This window comes from Periplaneta americana, chromosome 5, assembly GCF_040183065.1.
Source record: "Periplaneta americana isolate PAMFEO1 chromosome 5, P.americana_PAMFEO1_priV1, whole genome shotgun sequence".
Lineage (NCBI taxonomy): Eukaryota > Metazoa > Arthropoda > Insecta > Blattodea > Blattidae > Periplaneta > Periplaneta americana.
This window is the reverse complement of record NC_091121.1, coordinates 564,374-576,417: the sequence shown is the minus strand read 5'-3', so window position 1 is coordinate 576,417 and position 12,044 is coordinate 564,374. Positions and strand designations below refer to the sequence as shown.

The window sequence follows — 12,044 nt, the reverse complement described above, 5'->3', positions numbered from 1 at the left end:
CACTTGCTTCACACTGTTGCCAACATATCACCCTACAATCTCGCTAATTTTTCAACAAAGAGTAGCTAAATCTCTCCAAAGTTTGTTAAAAAAATCCCCAGAAATGTCGCTAAAAATTAATAATAAATATCACTAAATAAAAATAAGAAAAACATACATATGCGAAGAGAAATATAATTTCCTCATCGTCACCCTCTTCTGCGGAGTCTGGTTGTGTTGTTGACGGCTGTGATGTTGAGGTGGAAGGTGTGGGAACAGCTGATTGTGAATACACTGTACTTGATCCAATCATTGACACTACACTTTCTGGCAAATTGTAAGTGTGGAAATTTTCACCCAAGCATTTCACCACAATTTTTTTTTGTAAAATCTAACACTTTTTAAATCTTATATATTAAAATATAATAAAACCAGCAAAAACTAGTCTAATTTGCTTCACACGAACTGTCGGCACAAAATTCCAAAACTCAATTGCCTCGGGTCGGTTCGGAGTGGAAAATCTCCGCGTTGCGGGGAAGAACCGAGAATTAGTTGCAGCTCGCGACTCGTTACGTGCCAATCAAAGTTGCCACCGTTTATCGGTGTTCGAGAAGTGGCATTGAGAGAGAGACCTAACCCGTGAGAATCATTGAATCAGCATCTTTCACCTATGAATCATTAGACGATGCCTCTTTTAAAACTAAGAGGTGCATGACTTCAGTTGAATGTTTTAATTTAAAAGAAAGGGAAAAGTGGAAGAATATAAAAATCAGCAGAAAAGTCGCTAATCGTATTTTACAAAATTTGTCGTCGAGACTGATTCAAAATTCCTTAGATTTAGCGACTTATCGCTAAATATGGCAACACTGCACTGTTGCCAACATATCGCCTACGATCTCGCTAACTTTTCAACAAAAAGTAGCTAAATTTCTCCAAAGTTAAAAAAAAAATCCCCAGAAATGTCGCTAAAAATTAACAATGAATATCATTAATAGAAATACGAAAACATACATATGCGGAGAAAAATATAATTTCCTCGTCGTCACCGTCTTCTGCTGAGTGATGTTGAGTGGAAGGTGTGGGAACAGCTGATTGTGAATACACTGCACTTGATCTAATCATTGACACAACAATTTCTGGAAAATTGTATACGTGGAAATTTTAACCCGCTAATATCGATGGACTCGTCAATCTGTAAAATGATCACACAAGTTAAATTATACAAGTGGGTATGCAAAAAATCAAAGAATACAAGCAATTAATGTTTTATTTGTGTAGAAAATTATTTGTAATAAGGGTTCCAAGTTTAATTTTCATTTATCAATCTGAAGTGAGAACTTCCGACTTGCTCTTTATTTTCTCCTTCACTTGCCTTGGATGTCACTGGACATGTCACTAACTCGGTTGCTAATTGTGTCAGTTGAGAGAGGAATTTAATTCGTAAATAAATTTTATTAATTTTTTACAATAATAGATCAAAGTTCGCGTCACACCTTTCACCTTGTGGAGGCACACTGGTTGCGGAACACTGTCTTAGCCAATACACCACGAGGTGCAGACACAATCATTCGATGAGGAAAGCCTGTCAAAGGTATTAATACAGGCTAGGTTAAAGTAAAATTGGCACTGTCACTTCAGAGTAATTTTCATCTTCACTTGATTATAACTATGATATCATTTAAATATATGTTATTGTTCTACAGTAGTGGATTTTCATAGTATAGCCTTCTATTAAGTTAAGATTTTGTGGGGCATGAAAAGAAATGGCTAATTGCTAACAACATATATGGGTTGCTTAGAAGCAAACGATGCAGTGAGACAACCCCTGGCCCCATTTTTTGTAATATATCATGAGAAGGAGAGGGGAAAAAGAAAGAGGGGGAGAAATGAACAGTGAATATAATGATATTTAACAGCTACAAGGTAAGTGTTAGGTGCAAATTTTCAAGGAATGTTGATAGTTCTGACTCCACAAAAATTACAATACATAAAAATGAAATTTACAGTAAATACATTTTAAATTAGGTATTTATTTTATTAATATTGCAAGTTTACAGCTCAAACAGAACATCCTCCATTGAAAAAGTTAGCAGCAAAGATATTACTTTCTCTCTGAGTTATGCACTTGTTAAATTATTGTATGTTACTGAAAATGTACATTTCTCCAACAAGGGAAGCATTTTCTATACTTATTTACATAATATTATCTTAAAAATTTCAACATGTATAATGAACACTGCTACTGGCTCTTTCATACATCTGCTTGAAGAACAATTTAATAACAAGAACCGACTCCATTAAGACATGTAAAAGAACAAAATATTTATGCTAGATTATTCAAGATTCTTGCTCTAACAATAAGAAATTGACTTACTAAGTGAAAATAATTATACACAGTAATAGTAGATATTGAAGGAGTGATGATACTATTTTGAGTAAAAAAAAAGTTCAATTTTCAATGGGTGTGGAGATACAGCTGTTCGAATGTTACGCATAACAAGTAGCAAGGAGGACATACAAATTACATTTATTGCTTATTCACATGGTATCAATACATTTCAACGGTTTAAAGTTGTGGTCGGTCACATGTTATGCTTATCATCAGGCTAACTACAAACAGCTGTTTCCCTATATCATTATGAAACGTACTACTTTGCACGTAGTCATTCATACCCTTTGTAAGATTTGTTATGCGTAATATTCAAACAGCTGTCTCTCCATATGAATTAAAAATTGGACACATGTTGATATGAACTTTTTTTATTCAGAATAGTGCAAACTACCACCCCTAAAATATTTACTATTCCTCTTGAGTTGTTCAGTTGAATATATGTGTCTACTAGACAAAAAAAGTCCATTGCTGAAATGGTAAAAATATTGTATAAAGGCTTGAGTAGTGTACATGGTGTATCTTACAAGATCTTCTTTGTTTAGAGCAAATCCTGTGCAATCAGTCTTTAAGTGCGTTGCAGCTGCAATATCAAGACTTTTCAATTCTGAGATTGCTACCAGTATTTTTCCAAGCTTGACACCAATTTCTGAAAAGCAGGAATGAAATATAAATTAAATATTGGTCGGTATTCAACAGCAGAACACAAGAAAGCTCTGTCATTTATGCTTACGCTGGGGTCCACATTAGGGCCATGTCTCTCCACTGGCTGTCCATTCTTGTCAACGATAAACTTGGTGAAATTCCACTTGATGAAACTGCAAATTAGAAAGAGTTCAAATTCTACTATATGTATCCTATTGGTTCTATGAAGCTCACCATATAAAATAAGTAAACTTTCAACACAAGTCAACTGTCAGGAACTGAAAGACCAGCGACACATTCGCCATTCAATACAGCACAAGAATAGGATTAAAATATGCAACCTATCACACTCCGTTTAAAAATCACCATTTTAAAATATAACTTCGGTCTAGAATATGCCATTAGGAAAGTTCGGGATAATAGACAGGGTTTGGAGTTGAATGGGTTACATCAGCTTCTTATCTATCCGGATGACGTGAATATGCTAGGAGAAAATCCACAAACGATTAGGGAAAACACGGAAATTCTAGTTGAAGCAAGTAAAGTGATAGGTTTGGAAGTAAATCCCGAAAAGACTGACTGTTCTTTCTGCAAAAGAAATAGAACTGATGGCCAATTAAACCCTTCTTGATTGCCAATCATATTTGATTGGTGTTTCTGCAACCAGGCCTTTGTATATGATTATGTCTCGTGACCAGAATATTGTACGAAATGGAACTATAAAAATTGGATATTTATCTTTCGAAGAGGTGGAAAAATTCAAATATCTTGGAGCAGCAGTAACAAATGTAAATGACACTCGGGAGGAAATTAAACACAGAATAAATATGGGAAATGCCTGTTATTATTCGGTTGAGGAGCTTTTGTCTTCTAGTCTTCTGTCAAAAAATCTGAAAATTAGAATTTATAAAACAGTTATATTACCGGTTGTTCTGTATGGTTGTGAAACTTGGACTCTCACTTTGAGAGAGGAACAGAGATTAAGGGTGTTTGAGAATAAGGTTCTTAGGAAAATATTTGGGGCTAAGAGGGATGAAGTTACAGGAGAATGGAGAAAGTTACACAACGCAGAGCTGCACGCATTGTATTCTTCACCTGACATAATTAGGAACATAAAATCCAGACGTTTGAGATGGGCAGGACATGTAGCACGTATGGGCGAATCCAGAAATGCATATAGAGTGTTAGTTGGGAGGCCGGAGGGAAAAAGACCTTTGGGGAGGCCGAGACGTAGGTGGGAAGATAATATTAAAATGGAGTTGAGGGAGGTGGGATATGATGGTAGAGACTGGATTAATCTTGCTCAGGATAGGGACGAATGGAGGGCTTATGTGAGGGCGGCAATGAACCTCCGGGTTCCTTAAAAGCCAGTAAGTAAGTATTAAAATATAAGTCGAAGTTTTTCAAGGACGTTACAAATTTTTCGACAATGCTTCTGCAAGATGTAACGAGATTATTGCACTCATAGTAACTCTAAAGGAATTATCTATTACAAGACACAACAGACCACTACATCTGAAGCTCTCACAAGGAAAGAATAGAAACTAAGTTCTCACTCATCTTTCCGACAGCACAAGGCAGGTGAAGACAGTGTTGCCACATCAATCCTTAGCTCACAAGGGAAGTGCACTAACAGAATGAGCTCGAACATTTCTTTTTTGCCTATTTTATTCCTGCATGCATAAGTTGGGAAAATTAATCCAGAATCCATGTCTGGTCCCTTAAAAGTGCCTGTCCAAGTTTCACAGTGCCTATAAATACCAATTTCAGAAATAGGAGCCTAGTCTTAACGTATTATTATTACCCTGCATACAAGCTGCAGAAAATAAGGCAATGCTGCACTCATATCTCTGCCTCCTGCACTCCCTCCCCCTCAATCAACGATCACGACGACAGATAAGCTTTTAGTTCCATTTGTCTCAATTCTTTCCACAACTTGAACAATGTAAGAATGGGTAACCTATGTCATAGGGTGTGTGTTTTTCATTTATTTCTGAAAGGTCCTATCAACGTCATTTGGTATTCCAAGTGTGACTGGTCAATACTAAAGAGGCACTGTGAGTGTTCGTCCAGTGATCTCAATAATGATATTTATTGTCGTCAACATCTATAACAGTTATGGTGTACCACCACATTTCTGTATAACCATGACTTCCTATTACATTTACCTACAATTAATATGAAATCTCAACAGTCTGTCTGACTAATAACTACACTAATCCTGGAACTGACATAACTCCAGACAATCCATTTCCACCATCTGCCATTACTGTCCCCACTCTCCACTCACGTTTAGGGTTGCCAACTTTTTTTGAAGAAAATACGGGAGCCTAAGGAATAGACAAAATTTCACATAGAAAATTGATAAATTATTCAGTTCAGTTACTAGACAACTTAATTCTGGACTGCGGCATCTAGGCTTGAATTAAGAGTATTTTGAGACAGATTCTGTTTTGCGTAATAGCTGAAGTCGACTGCATTTTGCAGCTTTGGTTTGATTAGATGTGTTGTGCTCCTATTTCGAATATCTGTCCAATTATTATTCATGAGACAGAACACCCTCTTTGTATGAGAATTACACTTGGTATGATTAATATAAAACTTGCCATTTTTTTTTTTCTTCAAATTTATAACATTAGCATGGTTTGATTTTAAACAGGTGAGCACTAAAATCCATTTCTGGCAAGTCTTACTTTCTAATAAGACTGAAAATTTTAAGGTATCTCTTGAACAACAAAATTCTCATATAAATCATCATTCACGTTAAAATTAAGTGTTTAGAATAAAGATTTGTACAGCATGCAAAAATAAGGGAGAAAAATGCTCAAAAAAAAAAAAAAAGAAAGAAAAAGAAAAATATGAGAGCTGGGAGACTATTAAAACTTAGTAGCAAATACAGGAGATGGAGATACATCGACATTAAAACTGCAACATGAAGATAAGTGCAGCACTCACTCTCCAAGAGTTCCTCCTTGCTTATGCTTCAAATATTTCCACAGAGGAGAAGCATTGTTTCCATTGACATCAATTTTCTCGAACATGTCGAAATTTGCATTCTTCTTTCTTGCAAAGCATACTATCTCCTCAGAATCTCCAGGTTCCTGTAACAGATTACATGGACATGTAGTGAGAAGAAGCAAGTGATTATCTTTGAAGAAATGAACGACAAAACTCGACAATTAATTAATGCTCGGTATATAATGCTACTTGTTTTCTTATCACACAGATTATTGGGACTGGAGTACAATGAATGCCTTAAAACTTAAAATGCGTTTGGTTGCCAACCCCTTCACTAATCACTGCTAGGTTGGCAGCAGTGTGAACATTTGAAAAACAGATATAACCTCTGCAGTTGCAAGCATCGTTAAATAAACCATAATTTAATTTTTAAAGTAGGGGTTGTCTAATATTAGGATAAATATGGTACCTATATATATTTCACATAAACTAGGAGTCGTCTTATATTCGAATAAATGTGGTACCTATGTCTGTATGTACGTACAGTAAAGCCCCGATAAGATGCTGTTCAAGAGACCGGGTGTAAAACGCGTATTAACCGAGATCGCGTATTAGGCGGGTATACTAATTTTGACTTATATACAGTATATATATATTAGCATTTTTTCTTTGTTGAAATACATGATTCATGAACGGTAATATAGTATTATTCTATTATGTAATTACTGAACTGTACATCAAAGACATTTACATTATGTACTGTACTTAATTCTTTTGAAAAAAAAAAATTATAGTTGTTTGCCGTGTGCGTGTCCTCATGTTTACCACACTTCAGTTTCTGCGCTTACATCCTCCCGACGTCGCAGCTGTAGTGATTGAGTCGCGATTTTTTATTATCGTTTTTAATGTCGATGATGGGATTCCTAATGAATCAGAGAGTTGTTTCTGAGTAAGAGTACTGTTCTCATCGTACTTTCGTAAAATTTCCAATTTTTCCGACACAGAAAAGGCTTTTCGTTTAACGTTTATCGTAATCACATTCACAGACACTTCAATACACAAAAGGACAACAAACTGCCCAGTAAAAATTTCCAGAATTTTATTACGGCCGAGTGAGGAATGTTGTTTGAGAGAGAGGGTTAGCAGGAGGGTGAGGTATTGTAACTGTATGTAGGCTTTAACCACGCAGGTAAGGAATCAAATAAGAGAGCGTAACAAGAGGTTGGGGTATACTAAGGTATGAAGTATGAACGTTTAAATGCGTAGGTAAAGGGTCGAATACCAATACTTTTCAGGTTAATGGCACCAGTGAGTTAAATGACCAAGATGTTTCATTGCTATTATAGTACATGGCTGAAAATTGCATCGAAAATATTCCACAAAAACAGCGTATTATGCGGGACTTGAGCACAACAAACGGGATATTTTATAAAGGTGTTATATATGAAATGTGCAGGAACCGGACAAAGAAGCGTATTACACGGGATAGCATAATAAGCGAGTGCGTCTTATCGAGGTTTTACTGTATATATATTTCAATGACAATACAAACAACTCGTGCTAAAATTTACAAAAATACTGTTAAATAGCTAATAAAAAATTGCAGCTTCCTCCACAGAGATGATGCTGAGAAAATGAATGATGATAATTAATAATAATTGTTAATGATATTAATGTAACATATAGCTAATCGACGATATATGCAATGGAAGGGGAAAGGAACTGACCACCCTACCCCATCACCTCCTGGCCTAGTTGCCTCATAAGTGGTGCCTTGTGGGTGGATCAGTCTTCAGACAGTTGACTACACAACAATGATAACAACAACATACTGTAATCATTTTTAATGTTACTTTAAAATGAGCAATTGTTTCAGCCGTCACACGGAAGGAATTTTCTCATGAAATTTCGGACAGCATACGAGACAGGCACCCACCCAGTATCATGATGAATTTGGGGTTTCGAAAATCAACAAATGGTTTGCGTCTTACCTGACCGTTGAACTGGTTGCAGGGGAAAGCCAGTATGCGCAGCCCCTTCTCCTCGGCATACTTGTCGTGCAGCTCAGCGAGCTCCTTGTAGTTTGTTGCGGTCAGACCACACTTCGAGGCCACGTTCACAATCAGTGCCACGTGGCTCCTGTATTAATAGAGTTACACATCATCTCTCCAATGAAAGCGTGGAACAGCAAACTTCATTAAGTACAGAACTTTCACAGCACTCCACATGCTGCTGCCTAGGGCCTCGCACTACGAGTATTTAAAATTTGATTTTTCATTTAGATACCTCTGTTTCCTTTTATTTACATGTTATTTCTTCTTCTGTTTCCAGATTCTTATTTATTTTCATCCTTAACTGAATATAATAGTAATCGCCACCAGAGTCTAGCATTCAAACTGCATTCATCCATTCCTTCCTTCTCACTTGAATGGCTTTCTTGGAACTCGTATTTCCATTTCTCCCACTCCACGCACACATTCGATCAACAATGAGAAAATATTAAATATAATGATAAAAATGAAATAATTATCACGAAGTTTTGTTATACAAGCGTATCACAGTTAACATCTGTCCGACAATAAGATTCCTTCTTGTTATGATAAAGTTTCAGTGATGTTTATTCAGTTATGCTTTCCCAAGAGAGTGATCATTATTTTTTAAGTTTACTGTATTATGTTTTCGTTGTGACGCCCAGGAGTGAATGCAACAGAGGTAGAAAATTCGAATCAGACCATTTAAAAAGGCAAAAATAGGCGACGACAGAGCAATTGAAGAAACAATTATGCGGTCCAATGTTGAAATTAAGATCGCTGAAACAGTGCCCATAACTGAGCATTCTGCTACGAATGATTCGACCCTTCAAGAACCCCCCCACCTCTACAAATAAATGTGAGTACAAAAACTACAGTCGATCTCATGAAAGTAATATAAACAGTGACACTGGTGGTGTGTCTTCTAATGAAAACATTAATGCAGCAGGTTCAAATATTAAAATATGCACTTTTAATAGCACTGACTTTGGCAAATTGCTACATCCCACTCAGGACAAGGAAAGGCTGCAAATTTTCGAAAAAGAACCATTTGAGAAGAAAAATCTGTTTCCATTGGACGTCAATCAGAGATACTTTTCACTTATTCATTATTTCACGATTTTAAGCAATAAAGAAAAACAGGACCGACAATGGCTTGTAGCCTATATTCTAAAAATTGATAGAGTACATTGTTTTGCTTGCAGATTTTTTTCGACCTCAATGACAGCTTTATCTTCTAAGGGGTGTAACGACTGGGAAAACCTTAGTAAGTCGTCTAAAATTCCACGAAAATAGTCCAGTCTGTTCAGATGTAATTCAAGATTTCAGTTCAATGAAATCTAGAAAAATGAAATGAATTTTGATTTTGTGTGCAAACATTTTAGTTCACTTCAAAAATATTAACCTAATAGATTACTGTGATTTATTGTCAGTGTGTAAGATTTTTTGTAAGACCAAAAATGAAGGCATGGTCAGAATTCAGCTTCATAATATGGCGAATAGTTTAATATACTATTTCTGTTATTATTATTATTACTGTTATTATTATATTGAATACAGGTTTGCCAAGGGCCTCGCAAATCCTAGCACCGCCACTGCTGCAATACTGTTGGTTTTTTGCACCATGTCATATATGTTGTGTCATCAGCTCCATCATTAGTATCATACTTCCAAAAGTTGGATTTTTTGCGTCTATGATACTGCAAAACACCTAACAATTTCGAAATTTGATTATCTCAGCACTCAAGTTCATCAACTTCATATGCAGGAGGATTTAGGCTGTATCAGTTGCTGATATCTTACATTAATTTCCTATTTTACTTAAAATAAATGTTATAACGAGACCGAAATGATGATAATTATGATGATTACAGTCCAGATTTTTATGCAATTTTGACCCTCAAAGTAGATAACTAAAAACCTCACAATATGTACTAAATATATAATATCAAAATTTCACAGGGACTTAAAATTAATTGCTGTTTTTTTTAAATAGTTTTATTTTAAGTAAACGAGATTAGTTTCATACAAATTACATATCTATATATGTCACGGTATAGTTTTTGATGCGATTTTAAAGTTAATCAAGACGTGAAGCACAATATGCTACAAGATAGTTCTTCATATCGTAATCAAGACGTGAAGCACAATATGCTACAAGATAGTTCTTCATATCGTAAGTTCCGTCGGTGATTCAATAGCATGTTTTTATACATGGAAAATTATCTCTAGACACGCATGAGGTTACATTGTGCATATTCAAACAAACAAATGTGGCTGACAGCAATGTCTTCTGGAGGGTTCCTTGTTTTTCCGATGAAGATCAAGGTAACAGTGAACACACTGGAGGAACCCCGATTTTTTTCAAGGACTTCATGATTACCTAAGTGATTGTCTTGTCCTGAATTCTGAAATATATATCCCATTGTGTACTGATAACATTGGGTTTAAAATTGTATAAACATATTTATAATTCCCTTTTAGTTTATGCTGAAATACTAATTCATTTTCTTAACAAGGCATTTAATTAAAAGACATTTAGCATCCCTGTTAATTTTTTGTAAAATATGTAACTATCTTGGTGGCCGGGTAGCTCAGTTGGTAGAGCAGCTGGCTACGGACTGGAAGGCCCGGGGTTCGATCCCAGGTGGTGACAGGACTTTTCCCGTTGCCAAACTTTCAGAACGGCCCCGAGGTTCACTCAGCCTCCTATAAAATTGAGTACCGGGTCCTTCCCGGGGGTAAAAGGCGGTCAGAGCGTGGTGCCGACCACACCACCTCATTCTAGTGCCGAGGTCATGGAAAGCATGGGGCTCTACCTCCATGCCCCCCCAAGTGCCTTCATGGCATGTTATGGGGATACCTTTACCTTTTTTATGTAACTATCTTAAAACATGTATTATTATGAGAAATAAGTAAAAATATGTAGTATTAAAATTAAAAACTTCATTTGCCAACATTTTCAATTTTCAGACAGATACTTACTAAGGGAAAAATAATTACATAAAAATCTGGACGGTGGTGGTGGAGTTTAGGCAAGGGATTTATATGCACTAGGAGTTGAGAAAGCCACTTGAGTGTGGTGTCCATTTGAAAGCTCTTGGACCTGGGTCACATCCAACCTCAGAGCACACCAGCATACGGTTCCTTTACTTTAAATACTTCTCTAGTTGTTAGATTTCAAGTCCAGTGAACCACCCTATGGACACCACGTCCACTCTAGCACACTCGGTGGGCATTCTCAACTTTTAGTCCATATAAATTCGATGTCTAAACATGACAATAATAGTGGCTGTCTGGCCAAAATCTTGCATTTACCTTACACTAGGAGAACACTACACACTACGATGGAGAATTAGAAGCTATTAATACCGTCCTACAATTAATTTACAGAATAAATTCATTTACCAAATTAGACATATTCTGTGATTCAAAATCTGCAATTCTGGCTATAGTTTCAATAACATCAAACGGCAACAGAGTGAGAGAAACCAACATCAAATTTAAATTCGCACAAAAACAGCCTTGCAATGTAATCTACAGAGAAATCAAAATGCAGACTTTTTTTTTTTTTTACAAAGAAAGGAACCACAATGCAACAAAGATTTCATTCCGAGATTTCGTATTATTCAGCAAAATTATTAATAAAGAAAAATAAAGAGAGACACTATTAAATAATAATAATAATAATAATAATAAAAACATTGATGAACTGTTAAGTTATGTGAATAAATAATAACTACTTCACTGTGTTAATATTATAAATTTTGGTGTTTTGTTATCTGATTGAGCAGTTTCGATATTGTTTGCATCATTCTAGGATTTAGGGGATGAGTCAAAAAACATACCTGCTGTTGTCTGTACAAAACCCTAGCGAGACCAGTTCTTTGTTATGACAGTGAAGTTTGGACTTAAAGAAAGAATGATGGAAATAGGATTACTGTTAGTGAAATGAAGTTCATGCGCCAAGCAGCTGTCTATACCAAATGGAATCACAAAAGAAATGAAGATATATTTTATAAGAGCTCAGAATGGAATCAGTA

At 35.8% G+C, this 12,044-nt stretch overlaps 1 protein-coding gene across 4 annotated transcripts in view; it reads right to left on the bottom strand.

Annotated features, from left to right (window-relative positions):
* Positions 1-1,989: 1,989 nt before the first annotated feature.
* LOC138699398 (uncharacterized) overlaps positions 1,990-12,044 on the bottom strand; it is a 76,892-nt gene continuing 66,837 nt past the window's right edge. For all 4 annotated transcript variants that reach the window (XM_069825249.1, XM_069825250.1, XM_069825251.1 and 1 more), the window contains exons 4-7: positions 7,963-8,110; positions 5,969-6,114; positions 3,102-3,186; positions 1,990-3,017 (exon numbers count right to left, since the gene is read on the bottom strand). In XM_069825249.1, the coding sequence (XP_069681350.1) occupies positions 2,985-3,017; positions 3,102-3,186; positions 5,969-6,114; positions 7,963-8,110 (412 nt within the window). In that variant the 3' untranslated portion in view covers positions 1,990-2,984. The remainder of the gene's footprint in view (positions 3,018-3,101; positions 3,187-5,968; positions 6,115-7,962; positions 8,111-12,044) is intronic.